The 14545-nt window shown below is 42.0% G+C and overlaps 1 protein-coding gene across 2 annotated transcripts in view; it reads right to left on the minus strand.

The window, feature by feature from the left end:
- PLCH2 (phospholipase C eta 2) overlaps positions 1-14545 on the minus strand; it is a 69822-nt gene that overhangs the window by 3501 nt on the left and 51776 nt on the right. Inside the window, exons 13-21 of one of the 2 annotated variants that reach the window (XM_061450419.1) lie at positions 14389-14489; positions 13492-13589; positions 12980-13162; positions 12423-12530; positions 12116-12240; positions 11205-11289; positions 10535-10681; positions 9568-9647; positions 3900-4239 (exon numbers count right to left, since the gene is read on the minus strand). In XM_061450419.1, the coding sequence (XP_061306403.1) occupies positions 3900-4239; positions 9568-9647; positions 10535-10681; positions 11205-11289; positions 12116-12240; positions 12423-12530; positions 12980-13162; positions 13492-13589; positions 14389-14489 (1267 nt within the window). Of the gene's footprint in view, positions 1-3167; positions 4240-9567; positions 9648-10534; positions 10682-11204; positions 11290-12115; positions 12241-12422; positions 12531-12979; positions 13163-13491; positions 13590-14388; positions 14490-14545 lie in introns of both variants that reach the window. The other variant, XM_061450418.1, reaches the window with a different exon arrangement.

The following is a 14545-nucleotide window of genomic DNA, read 5'->3' on the forward strand; positions in this document are numbered from 1 at the left end:
TCCACCTCCCAGCACCACTTGAATTGCTCTTTTCCTTCCTTGCAGCATTCAAACGCGTCAATGCATCAGAGCATCAGCAGACTATGTACAATAATCAGAGCACCACTGCCCAAACAACAGACATGTTCCCAGGGATCAATTACATGGAAGAGAAGCAGCGCTGGATTTCTGGAGCAGATGACAAACAGCACAAGCTATACACATACAATGGAGCGTAGTCAGTGTGCCTTTTAAAACCAAAACTAAACTTTAAACAGGCTAACTTGGTTTTCCTAATGAAGTTTATAATTTCTTTTGCACAGACACGTGGCTCACGAGCACCAGGTGACAGCACAATCCATAGGATCCCTATGGCCACCAACTACCTGAAGGGAACTCTCCTTCTGCCTGCAGTGTTCATAACCTGTATCCCAAGAGCCAAAGCAATCACGCCCAACAGACTATTTCCCACATCTCCAAACCACAATGCAAACATGCACTTGAGAACTAGCAAAGCACCACTGAGCCAGACAACAACCTTAAGAACATAGGAGCAGATAATTATATGTCAGGAAACAAACAAAAACTGGGACTACAGGCAACAAGGTGCTTTGATCAGTGACACTCAGGAGACAGTTACCTTTGGCTTGCTTGTCCTTTCAGTTCTTAACTAGAAAGAGAGAGTGTGCATGTGGAATAATAGGACAGAACAGAGGAAAAATCCAGTTAATGTAGGGAAGGCAGGTGCAGGTAACAGGATAAATTAGTGCTGAGGGAAGGAAGGGAAACAGACAGAAATATTCACGCATTCTTGTAGGATCCTAAGAATTTCTGACCAACCAGAGCACTCAGTGGGATCCATAAATGGAGGGATTTAAAATCCATTATTTAGTGATAGAAAAATAAAGAGCAATTTTTGCTATTGTTCAATAAATGCACTCTGCTGGGCTGGGGAATGGAATTCAGCCTCCTCTTCTCCAAAGCCCTTTCCTAATGCTAAGGGAAAAGATAACCTGCATTACCAAAAAATTCCAAGGAAATATTGGGCCTTTCCCTTCAACACCAGTATTCCCACCCCAGTGCAGTGACAAGACGCTTAACGATGGAGAAAGCCGCTCAATGGCCCATGTGAGATCAGCTGGGAGTGTTCAAAGGGAAGGCAGCACGTGTGTCCATAAGCAAACCCCACTATTCACAACACAACAGAACTTGTCAGGATCTGGAGGAGGATTGGGAAGAGTTTGGAGCTGATCAGACCAACGAGCTCTGCTCCCCATCCATCAGCATGGGGAAAACCTTGGCCTGTCAGCACAGATTATGGGACAATTACACAGCCCAATACTGGGAACTGTAATGCTGCTGCCATTAAGGGGACAATGAGAGACTATAGTTTCCTGTCTTATCCCAGTGGCACTTCCCACCAACGGACTGTTAATTATGAAATGCACCCATATTAGGCTGATGTTACTGGTTTCCCTGGTTTCTTGGCACAAGGCATTAAATGGAGGGCGGATGGGGAGAGCACACTGTGCAAGCACAGTGTTTTGTTACTGGATCAGCAGCAGCCACTCCAAGTGGCTGCTTCACCATTTTAAAGGTTTGCTGAGTCCATGCTTGGGAAGTCAGATGGATTTAATCAAATTTCAAGCATATCACAGTATTTATTTAGTGACTTGGGGGGCTGGCAGGGGAGCTGGCACTGGTAATGGGAAATGGTTTCATACGGCACACTACTCAGAGCTTATGAAAAACCTAATGCCAATAATCTGGGCATTGAAAGAGTTCTGCTACTTTGGATTCATTTCAAGGCATGGGAATGGGCAAACTTCTCCCCTCTGCTCCCATTGCCCTGGGAGTTTCCTAAAAGCCTCAAAGCAGATATTGGAAAAAATACATAAAAAGTAGAATTAAGAAAGAGAAATAGAAAAATCGTAGGCACTGAACCAGATTTAACTGATCAAACAAATGGGGCATTTTACATTCCTGTATGTGGCTCTCAAAGAAGCCACAATCTGTTACTAAAAAAGGGATTGCATTCCAAGAAGCACCAAAGTCCCCTAATGTTCCCAAAAATATAACCTTGTCCAAATTCCTGAGACAATTAAGGGAAAGGGATTGGAGGAGATGCTTTGTAGTCACAGACAAAAGCCGTGTTTCTTTACTTCCTCTTCATAATTGTATGAAACAGAAAATCTTGCCAAAATCTCTTCCCTACCTCCTCTCTTTGACAAACCAGGAGGGTAAAAAAGCATCAGCTTCCTTATTAAAATGTAAACCTTGATCACCTCTGCTCCTGTTCTCCATCTCCCCAAACATCCAGCTCATGAGCACAGACACAGCTGCGCAATCCCAGGGACCACGTGCATATTTCTGCCTGGGCACAGCTATGAAATGCTGTAGCTTAAGCAGCTGTCCTTTAAACCAACACATTTTACTCTGCAACCTGGAAATGCCAACAGTCCACCTAGCTCGGCTGGTGTCAGGCAACATCACATCAGATACCTCACTCCTTTATACCCTCGGGTCACAGTCAAATCACATACATAACACTAAGCACATCTATAAATGGGGATTTAGACATTTAGGACCAGAATGGTCTGCTGTATTCATTAAATGTGATCTCCAGAATAACCCAGAGAAGAGAATTCCATCCAGTAATCCCTGAACTGACGGCAGTAAGTTTGCAAGTTCTTTGAGGAAGGAATTAGTGCTACTGCCAGCAGAGTGCATCGTTTCTGGTGTGGTTATCCCTCAGTGAAACACAAATACTGATAATGAATATTGTTTGTTAAGACAGATTTCCAATGGCCAATCTCTACTTAATGCTCTGGTTTGGATCTTAAAATTCACTTAGTATCATACCACATTCACTAAAAACCCAAAACACATGAGGAAACAAAACACCCTAAACAAGCAACCCAAGCACTGATGGGCCATTGACAGTTCTACCACTGCAGATGCTCAGCTAGGCATGGGAAGGACTAATCTAGACCAGACACTTCTAGGAAAGAAAATAAAATAAAATACAAACATTTATGCAGACTTTTTTTCAGTCATTGCCAACAATAAAGAAAAAGAGCTTTTGGTAACAAAACAACAGAGAGGAGCTGCCAGGTAAAGCTGCTATGCAGAAGCTGAGACAATTATGTGATCTACGGTGGAGAAGGGTGAAGAAAATCTGGTCTTACCAGTAAAGAATATAGGGGATTTACTTCGAATTTCCTCCAACTTTTGAACGAACAAGGCGTTCATTTCCCTCTGTAGGGTACCCACTTGCCTTCGAGAAGTTTCAGAACAGCGCTTGGGGAATTCTGGGCTTCCAAGGCTTTCTAGACTGCTGGAGTTGGAGGATACAGAGCCATTGCTGGCTGCAACCAAGTTGACAGTGCTTCCATATTTGCCACCTGATTGGCACTGCCACTGCTGCCGGGAATGAGCCTTTATTCCATGACATTTAGATTCAACAGTTTTCTTCCCTGGGGTCACAAAAGACTGGGTGCTCCTTGTTAGATCATCACCAGTTCCAGGGCTGCTGCAAGACTGCAAATCTGCTGCTTGCCGCCTGGGCTGAGCTTTCACAGGTTTAACACCCCAGTTTTTTAGCTCTAACCTCTCTTCTCCAGTTATACTGCTATACTGGTCATGGTGAAGTATATCTTTAGCAATAGGCCTGGTAGGATGGTCACTCCACTGGCATTCTAGATCTGGGCTTTCCTGGGAGCCAATCATGCATTTCATGCAATTGGTGGCCACTCCAATCCTACCAGAGCTGTTGATGGCACAGCGTGCAAAGACGCTTTGCTTCTCGCTCTGGTGCTCCTGAAGCCGGACCCTGTCAGACCTCTGGATGGGTTCACTGAAAGCAGCACCCCCTCGAGCACAGCTTTGGCTTTCGGCTTTATGGGAACCATGGGCCTTACCTTTCAACCCCTTGCCATGCACCTCCCCACTGGCACCATCTCGGGGAGCTGGTGTCAGGGGAGCGCTTTCTGCCTCCTGCTCAAAGCGAGGCTGTGAGGCAGCGTCCACTTCATGGTCTTCACTGACCCCTTCAGAGCTGTTGTCTTTTGTGTCAAAAGCAATTTCAGGAAAGCCCTTCTTGTTCTTCTTCTGGCTCTTGGTGGGCGCACTGGCTGTCCTCCTCAGGATGTGGCTGCTAAAGGAATGTTTGCGATGGAGCTGACCAGCAGCATGACTGTCCAGAGAGGCCTGCTTTGGATTTCTGAGAAACAGACCTTTTAGACCTAGAGCCTGTTTGGCCTGGAAAATTAAAACAAAACAAAACAACATGTCCTTAATTGAAAAATCAAGTGTCTTCCTTGGGCCACAGGAACTCATGCACAAATTATCAGGTCACATATGCACTATGTATAGAGTCTCCTGCCGTATTCCTACCATCAGCATGAAAACTGAACCAGAAATAGGACAGAGATGAAAAATGAAACAAATCAGTAACAGCAGCTTTGCAAAACATTGTGTCTTTCTTTGCTCAACTATGTTTTTAAGATAAACTTTTCCAATCAGGCTTATCTTTGTATCTGTCATCATTTTCTTACTGTAGAAATAATGGTAATTTTAAAAAGTTACTTTAAAATCATTTTACTTGTCCTGCAGCATGATGTGGTTATAGAATTTAGTTGATAGTGACCTCTTAAGCTAAAGAATATTCTTGAGTTAAACAGGTAATAATAAATTGGATGTTCAAATGGAGATTTCCATTCTTCAGGAACTGTTGGGAAATAAACTGTGGACTAAGAGTATCAGATTTTTTCCCTATAAAGGAGATCTACACTTCAATTGAATTGACCTCTCCTATGAACAGCAGTTGAACTACCTGCCTGATAAATGATCATCAAATACTTCAATTTCCACTTGTGTGATTATGTTTTGATAAGTTCCTACCATACAACACTTATCCAAAGACACTCAGGTATGTTTGCATCACTGAAGAAACACACTATAAACAAGCCAAGTTAGTCATGGTGATAATACAGTACTTTGTAAACTTCAGTATTATTTAAGCATCAAACATATATCCACCATTATAAATCTCCCACCATCATACAGCTGATTTACATGTCAGTGAAACAGAGAGGTTCAGCATTCCTGTAAACATTCCGGGTGTATTTGCCAACTTTTAAAGCAACAGGCTGATGCCTGATAAGGACCGTGTTGGGTGTGCTCTGTACAAAGAGCCTCCACACATAAATCACTTAGAGCAGAGACACGGTATTTTTCTCCTATTTGTTTTCTTGATGTCCCAGTTAAATCAGACTCTTTAGCAGCTGTAGCACAAAGAATGAATAAAACCAGAGGACACAGGCTTGTGACTGAAATGCATGTTAAGAAGCCCATGATAAAATGTGAGCAGTGTCCATGCTTGCTGGCACTTGCTGTCAGTTCAAGTCGTGCCATGTGAGGTCACATTCCTGCAGTGCCAGCCAACAGCACAGAAATGTCTCATTTAAATTACAGTGGTCTCTCTTTCACCTCAAACTATTCAAGTGCATGCTCATGCATTTCAGAGTTTGCTTTGTAGCACTTCATGGATAGATATGGGCTGCGCTGTACACTAAGCCTGGGTTAAAAGCTGCTTTTATTCCTACGTGCCCTGTGCAATCTTCCCCATGGGATCAAGGTTTATTTGTATGCCACAATTTTTATAGCTGACTGAAGATTAGTTACTGCATGCCAAGACCCAGTATGAGGAGAAGATGATTAAGGAGACCTAAATTGGCCTTTAAAAGTATATACAGGATAAGATGAAGACGGTAGGGATTGATTTTTCCCATACAAGGCAAAGAAGATGTAATTTACATATTGATAAAGCTCTGCGAGAGCCAGACTAATGAACAGGCTGCCTGGATCATTTTGAATTTCACTTCAAATTGAGTTTGTGCAGTTGTTGAGGAGTGAAAGGAAAAAAGCATTCTGCTCCAACGGAGACAAGTTGGCAAGTACATGGATTTAGTGCTCTAAGAAACAGACAACGTAAGGATTTGCAAAACCCAGAGAAATTGTCATACACTGCCCCCCAGCAATATCCAACAAAAGGAAAGCACTGATGGAATGGGTGACAGCAGTGCAGGGCTCCAGGTATCAGTCTAGCTTACTCGGTGCATCTTTGTTAAGCTAGCTACTACTGCTTGAATCAGTGGAGTGATTCAAGATCCCAAACTCAAATTCAATTAACTCAGGGGAAAAAAAAAGCTGGAAAAAAAAGGGAAAAAGAGGAAAAAAAAAAAAGAAAGAGGAGAGCCATTTTGACGGAGATCCAGAACTTGGGCTTTCAGCTCCAGTCCAGCTTTGACAGGACTACTGCATTCTTTAAAGCAGACTTGGAAAACAGCACAAGAGGCTTTCCCACAATTTAGCAAACAATTCACTGTTAATCATAGAATCACAGACTGGTTTGGGTCTTAGTGGAACAGACACCTTCCACTAAACCAGGTTGCCCAAAGGCCCATCCAACCTGGCCTCTTACTGTTCTCTTCCATGTGAAAAAGTGGTTTGAATTACACCAGAAAAAAGACACTAGAGGTAGAGCCTCAAAGATGATAGAAAAGGAGGGTAGGAAGGGCTTGCATCCTGGATCTGCTTCATTCATGGAGGGCTCTCTGATCAATGACCCCACAGAACTGACCAAGTCAAATGTCGCCATTCACATTACATGAGTTGAGGAGCTTCAAAATATTACTAAGGAAACACTGATGTTAATGAAGCAGCTAGTCAGAGGCATGCAGGTGTGTCGTGGTGGTCACTGCACCTCCCTGAGGCAGGAGGGGGTACCTTCAAGGCGTCTAAAAACGCTCTGCTTCTAAAAGTAGACTTTTTGACATAGAGAAGCCCACTGCAATCACAAACAGACAGAGTAAAGGCAAAACAACAGTGAGGGAGGATCTCAGAGATATGCACATCTAGAAAACCACATTCTACAGTACATGAATAAACTACAGGAGAGACAGGGACAAAGAAAAGCACCTCCAGGAAACAGAGCAATCTAAGAGAGATTTCAGTTAAATACAAGTTAAGGTGAAAAAAAATCTAAGACTCTGCCTCAGTAATATCAAGCTACAGAGCAGGTGCAATACCTACAAATAGAAAAAAGCCTCTAAAGGGTAATGCTTGGATTAGAATATCTGGATTTATAAAGGGTAAAGCCAGGCTGATAACCCTGGTGATTTTTCTGACCATAATTAAGAGAGGGGAAGCAGGGAAATAATCCTCGTTTCAACAGCACTCTGTTAACTGAGAAACCAAAGCAGAGCATGATTCCAAGACACCAACCCAGGAAGGGCTGTGCAATAGCTGCTCCATATTTTCAGTAGTTTCTATTAAAAATGATAAACTAATTCAAACACACATACGAGCTTTCCTTCCTATTCCTTGTACTTCAATCCCATCAGTGCACAGCACCAGCATCTTAACACCAGTAAATCCAAAGAGACTGCAGTGATAATTAGATGAAATAAGGGGTGTTTGATAGACATAGGACATGAAAAGGGAATAAAGCAATCAAAAAAGCAAATCAGGATGGAAGCCAGCGGATAAGGACACAAAGGATGCACACAGGGGTCCTTCAGTTGTTTAAAACACTTACCAAGAAAATCTGAAGTCCTCAAAATAGCTGCCAAAGTTTAAATGGACATTGCACTACTGCAAATTATAACTGTCACCAGGCAGTTACTCATGAAACAGACAATAAGAGCAAATGCTTATTAAAGGCTGGGTAAAGTAAAGATTTAAAGGGAGATAATGCTGTGCAATGTTGCCAAAGAAGATTCGAGGTGAAAACTCTTAAAACATTCACACAGACTGCGAACATTGTCTCTTCATGAAACCCTGCTATAGAGAGCAGTGACTTGGAAGCTGATGAAGTTACTAGTCTGTGATTAAGGCATGCAGGCTCAGCTTGGCTTTCATTTAAAAATCCCATTTGCAGTGGGTACTGACTTAAAGAACTGGACTTCCAATGAAGGATGCTGAAACATTTGCTATCCTTACAATAGTACTGCAAGAGCAGTGCAGAGGACATCACCTGACAGTAGCAAACAACTGGAGGATCATGAATGCACACAACACAGGGAGAAGGAGGAGAATCTGCTTATTCTGTATCATTTTGAATAAGAACAGAAAGGAAGAACTGACAAAAGGATGAGTAGAGCTGGCCAGGGCAGTCACCTTCCCTGCTGGATGCATACAGCAAATCGATGCCTGCTTTCATTAAAGCATAGGTGAGGGATGCAGGCACTGCTCAGACCAGTTCCATCCCTCTGGCCTCGTGCCCAGCTATCTCACAGGAACTCCAAAGAAGTTCATGACAAAATATAAAGCTGGTTGAGTCTGCAAGTGTCTGTAAGGCTTCTGAGACAATGGCATCCCCACCCCATCAAAACAGGCACAACTTACATCCTATACAGCTCCCTTCAACCCCAAAATACAGTCAGGAAAGATCTTAGCATTGAAATGTTCAGCCTGCACCACTTTTCCCTGAAGCCTGGGACTAAATGACCATTGTCCATGACCTGGGTGCCTGTGACAGGCCCTACAGCCCAGAATTAAGCACTGCTCATCTGCATTGTCCTGCTTGTACCAACACCAACCACCTCTCTTTCACCTAAATCTCCTAATGTCTCTGTGCTTAACAGAGCTAAATTCAAACTGATCCATAGTGCCATCACAAGGAGTTCCAGGCAGGACTCCTATCCTGTCAGGATGAAGCTACACCTGCCTAAAGGTTTGGCATTAGACATCAAATAAAAAAAGCAGGAACTGAGGTAAAACGTCCAAAGAGACATTCTTTCCCAAAACAGCCCTTCCTCCCATAAATACAAACCGAGGCTTTCCTGGGATTTATCTCTGTTTCATCCCACAAAAGTCTGGATTAAAATCGAGCAGTTAAAAAAGCGGCTTTCCTTTCTAAGAATTGCTTTCATTGAACAGCCACCCAAGCAAGGGAACTCGGGATTCCCGGCCTGTTCAATGCTGCCCTCTGCTGTCAGGATGCTGATATTGCAGTTATCCTGAATTTCACTGAAATTAGCAACACGGAAGAAAACAAATCTAGTGCACTGCGAGGAAAGAAGCTAGCTCATTCTCGGGTGGCCTAGGAAGAGCCTGAAGTTAGGGCTTTCCTTTCCGCTTGGAGTTATTCGTGTGAATTTAGATACAGCACCCAGATAGTTTAATCCTTGAGAATTTAATTGAAGTGTGAAAGCATCAGGCAGGCAGAGCCTTTATAGAATAAGCTTTACATGCAACAAGCAGTCAGGGTTCAGGTGTGTAACGCTTTGTTCAGCAAGGTGCACTTATTGTGTTGGATACAATCATCACACAAACGTGTGACGGCTGCAATGAAATAACTTTCCCCCCTGGCTCCCACAAAAGGCACTGCAAAAATCTCTTTTTGATTTGCCTTTATCTCTATGTTATTCAGAAAGATCTCAGGCTACCATGACAATCACAGAGATGGAGTTTACTCTGGTTGAACAAGCTAGCTTGGACCTTCAATGACTGGGCTTCTCCACTGTGATACAAAATCCTGTCAGCTCACTTACGTACATATTCTATCCCACTGAAGACACTCACCTTACCACAGATGTCATTAATTGCCACATGAACAAAGATGGATGCTTCTTCTATACCCTCCAGGTACACATGCCGGTAACCTGAAACAGATGATAGGATCTAGAGACTCTGCTTTTGTAAAGAGTAAAAGAAATGCACCATTTTATTCCCAGTTCCTCCCTGCAATAAGCATCCAGGCTTGTGCATCACCCAGCCACACTCAGTTACCCAGGAGCCAGAGCACTCACAAACCTCATTGCCACCTCGTCTGTCACCCTGTAAGTTTAGAAAAAGCCGTGTCCTGTTTTCTCCAGTGTCCATTATTGCTGCTGTCAGACCGTAACTTACAGTGTGTGACTTAAACTACCTTGGGGACTTACAGTCTATCGTTAATACTGCAAACATTTCAACCAAGTTCATTTCCTTGAGATGTTTGATTTTTTGGCTGCTTGTTTTCAACCTTAAACAGAAACTTTGTTCTTTACTTTGAAAGAAAAGGAAAACATACAGAGAAGAAGCTTTAATGTGAAAGAAGACTGAATTCAAAACAGAACTAGGAAACTGGCAGAAAATGGCTTTTAATAACCTGGATCCCATCATTAGAATGGGTAACTAGTAGCTCTATGTTAAAATATTACTGATTGTAATAAGGCCAATCAAGCTCCAGTGACTCTCAAAACACTCGTGTACAGAAAATGGAGGCAAAAAGCAGTATGAGGCAACAGTGGTAAAGATTCTCTATGATAGTCTTCCAAATGCACAAGATTCAGTCATCCTGCATAACGATCTTACCCATTTTTTGTAAACCTAGTCCTGTAGAGCTGATTTAGTCTTGAGCATTACCTAAGTCAGGATTGAGGCAAGGGAGAGAACTCAGGGTCCAAACTCCCAGTCTCTTGTTCAAACCAGAAATTCCCACAGCACACATGAACCCTGCATTTTGCAGCTTCAGTTATCACAGAAGAGGATTTCAGCACTCCGGTCTTACCTGGCATCATGCTGCTGAAAGCTATTGTCCTCTGGCCAATGAAATCACGCCCAATTGGATCATGATCCCATACGAGGAACCGAATCAGTGCGATCTCTGGCATGTGCACTGTGAACACCAGCGTTTCCTCCCACATGGGGTTAAAACCTTGGAATGAAGGAGTCAGCTTTTAGACATTCCTTTCACAAGTTGCAAGAAGAAACAAGACTGCCTACATAAGGAATGCCTAAACTGCAATGCCACTCTGGTTTTCCTAATAGTGTGATCATTGTTCTTGGAAAATCCAGTACTCCCACTGACTTCAGATGGAGACACAACAGCACAAGAATTTGCAAGAAATAGTTGGATCTGACTTACATTTGGCCATGCTTTCAGCAGGTGTTTGGACAAGCTGCTTGCTTTTGACCACAGCAAACTCTAAACACCCTTCTCATACACAATGAGAAGTCAGACAAACGCTGTGTTTCACACCAAGACCTTCACAACATTATACCAACTCAGTAGAACAATTCAAGACCCAAGTCTGATGAACATCAAGAATGCTCAAATCAATTTTTCAGTGCTTTGTCATAATAGGTACCAAATTTCATCTATTCATATCTCTATGAACAAAACTTGCCTGAAAGAGGATGTTTCAGCCATAAGAAAACAAAGCCCCACATAATCTTACCATTATCATCAACTACTCTAGTTTGTTCTTTGAAGCAGTCGACAGGTAAACCTATGACTTCAACTTCCACAAACGGATCAATGATCTGGAAAACAGAAAGTAGCAAATACTGAAAAGAAAGAGTGACGAAGCTGAAATTCCAGCCCGTGGATTTTACAGTGTGGGCATTGTACGTTATTGTCTTAATAATTATTGGTCCTGAGCCTTTCTGTAAAGTATTATTATGCTGATGAGAGATCTGTGGCTAAATCATGTAAAGCATAATTTGGAATCATCATATTGTATGCATTTGTGATCATTTTTCTGTTCTATTCTATGGATCATTTCTGTGTTCTTTCTGTACAGAAAGAGTAAAAAGAAGATGATTGCAACATTCACATAAGAATCGGGCTTGTAAGAACTTGCTTGAGAGGTTTGATTCTAATTGCAAAAGGCTAAAAGGGAATTTTAACTCTGGCAGAACTTCATCCTAGCATTCACTAAAGACTATTCTTCGATAAAGTCATGTGGGTGACATCGTGACACCAACAAACGGCACAAGAAATGAAGAAGAAAGCCTCTAAAAAGTTTCCAAGGGGTGACACATCTGGCTGTATTGGCAAGGGTGTTCTGGAGGAAGGAGGAAATTTAGAATACTATGGTGAGTAGAAGTTCACTATGATGAGCTTAGTGCCCCCTTTTTGCTCCTGCTGGAGGCACTGTATTGACAACTGGAGGAAAAGCATCACATCATGTGATACTTAGAAGTGAAGAAAACCACCTAAAGATCCAGGATATTAATGACCTGATTTAGTCATAGACTATGTCTCCTGACAGACTAACTGCAGGAAGTTAAATCCTCATCTTTAGCCCAGCCAATATGGAAATAAACCTTCTCCAACATGCAAGCACAATCACAGACTGTGCCATACCTCTCCTCTGTCTCCCAGCATAGAATCACGTGGTTTGGGGAGCTGTTGACCACTGATAATTCTTAGAACTAGCTGTTTCTTCAATTGACCAGGCAGCGGGTCTTCAGAATTTGGATTAAACACACCTGTACGAAGAAGTCACATAATGTGAAAGAAGTGCAACCTGGGGCACATCTTCAGCTGTAGATACCTTATGGTCTGCTTGCTTTGAGTATCAGAAATGCATTTTTAAACAAACTGTAGTAAGGATCCACACCCTCTCTTCTCATGCAATAAGTGATCCACTCATTTTGCTCATTTTTCTTACCTTGACACATGCAGCTTGGTTTGAGGACATAGCCACAATTCCCATTGGCACTAAATTTGGCCCGGTTCAGTTGCAGCATTCTCCCCTCTGACTGGTAGTTTAGTGCAACTAGTTAAAAAAAAACAACACAAAACCTGGTGATATTACTTACTGAGTACATTAACATCGTTCTATTTTGTAGAACCAAGTTAAAGGAAGGACACCTAGACACACTTCCACATTTGACTTCTTGGCTGCAAAACCTCAAGTATTTTAGGAAAAAGAATTCTTCTATATATCACAGCTTCAGGGAGAGCAGCTCTCCAAAAGAGCCTGAACTCTGAAGTCCTCTTGCATTTCAGAAGTTCATTTATTTCCATTTATCAGACAACTACTTGCATGTAAGACACATGTTTGAGGCTATCTGTCTAGGTAATAACATGGTAACAAGGAGAACTCAATTATCAATAAAGTTGGATCAGCAGAGAACTCAGTGTTCTACGGGGTGATTCCAGAGCTCCTACTAAAACATCCCTCCCAAAATATATCAGAAATAAACAGGTTTTCTTTCTTCTCACCAAGTTGGCAGCCAGCATTCCAGAATGGCTGGGGATTGTAGTTGCTAGAGTCCACACGGTAAGAAGACGGGTAGATGCGGGACAACTGATGCTGGTTGAAACGCAGATACTGTGCTGGCTTTTGCTGCAGTATCTGGTGGGCTTTTGTTTCACTGAAAGATGAAACCTGCCAGCTGGAAGAGACTACAAAGAAAAGATTAGAGGTAATCTCCTTATTATTTAGATAAAGCATTCAAGCCTACAAAGCACCAGTTCCTTAAAAGTATCAAGCATCATTTGAATAGAACCCACCCAGAAAGAACTACACTTTTCTAATATTACAGCAAAATCAGTTCTTACTGGAGGAGTTATGGCTGGGAATGAAGCTGGATACAGAGAATGACCTGAATCTTCGTTAAAATGTTTTAAAAAGTGATCCAAGATTTTTGGGATACAAGAAGAGAGGTAGGAACAGAAACCTTTCCTTTTCTTTGTATAACAATTATTTTCAGCAGACTTTCAGCTCAACCTACTTTCAGTTTCAACATCGTGGATGCCAACAGACTTTGTGTATTTCACCAGGTCAGAGAGTGCCCTGGACAACTTCATTGTTTTCTTCTGTCGGTTTACCCTAGAAAGATAAAACAAATTCATTTCCCATTAATTAAGGAGTAAATTTTATCTTTCCTATTTAAAAATCAGTCAGGATAAAGATATACAAGAAGGTGGGAGACACTACTCAAATCTGGTGGGGATTACTCTCAGTTGTTTTGACCAAAAGGTGGAATAGCTATTCACATATATATTTACTTGTCAACTGCTAACAAAGAAACTTTTTAAATCCCAAAGAAACAATATGAAACTCATGCTCTGCTCCTCATTTGCTTCAGGTTTTCACTAACAGCATATCTACTAACCTCCCAAAGAAAACTCCAAAGTATCCTAGAGTACTGCTTGATCTAATTTCATACTTTTGAAGCCTGAAGCTTAAGCAACCATTCTGCAAAGGATCTTTGATGTCAGGGTTTTGAAGAGGCAATTTCAAAAGAAAAACCAAAACAATCACCTGAATGTTGGTGCAACTTCATTTAGCAAATTCTAAAACAACTAAAAACATCAGCTGGGGACCAGATACTCCTCAAATCCGCCTTAATGGATGCACTGGGCCACCAGCCAAGTGGCATGTATGTCAGCTGGATGACATGGTAAGAGCTCAAAACATAAACAAGGTCCAATGTACTTTGTTAATTAGTCTGAATGGCAACAGCAGTTCATTCTGATGATCTAGTGGCAGCCACCTTTATACCAGATTCCCATCATGTGCCTGCAGCCTTCAGCAATCTGCTTCTAGGCACAATATCTATTTAGTGGGTAAAATTATGTAGTTACCTTCTTTAGAAACAAAATTGTCAAATCACTTGTTAACAAACCTGCTGTAATGTACGGAGCTCCTGGCTACAGTTCCTTGAGAATCCGAATCATCTTCCCCCTCTTCCAGACTTGCTGCCTTTTTCAATTTGCTTCCTTTTTTCTGTGCCACAAGGAAATAAAACCATCATGTCGCAACTGTCTGAGGAATCTGCTATG

The sequence above is a fragment of the Pezoporus flaviventris genome, unplaced genomic scaffold (assembly GCF_033815535.1).
Source record: "Pezoporus flaviventris isolate CSIRO_AGI_PZ_B2104156 unplaced genomic scaffold, CSIRO_AGI_Pfla_v1 ptg000009l, whole genome shotgun sequence".
In the NCBI taxonomy this organism is placed as follows: domain Eukaryota; kingdom Metazoa; phylum Chordata; class Aves; order Psittaciformes; family Psittacidae; genus Pezoporus; species Pezoporus flaviventris.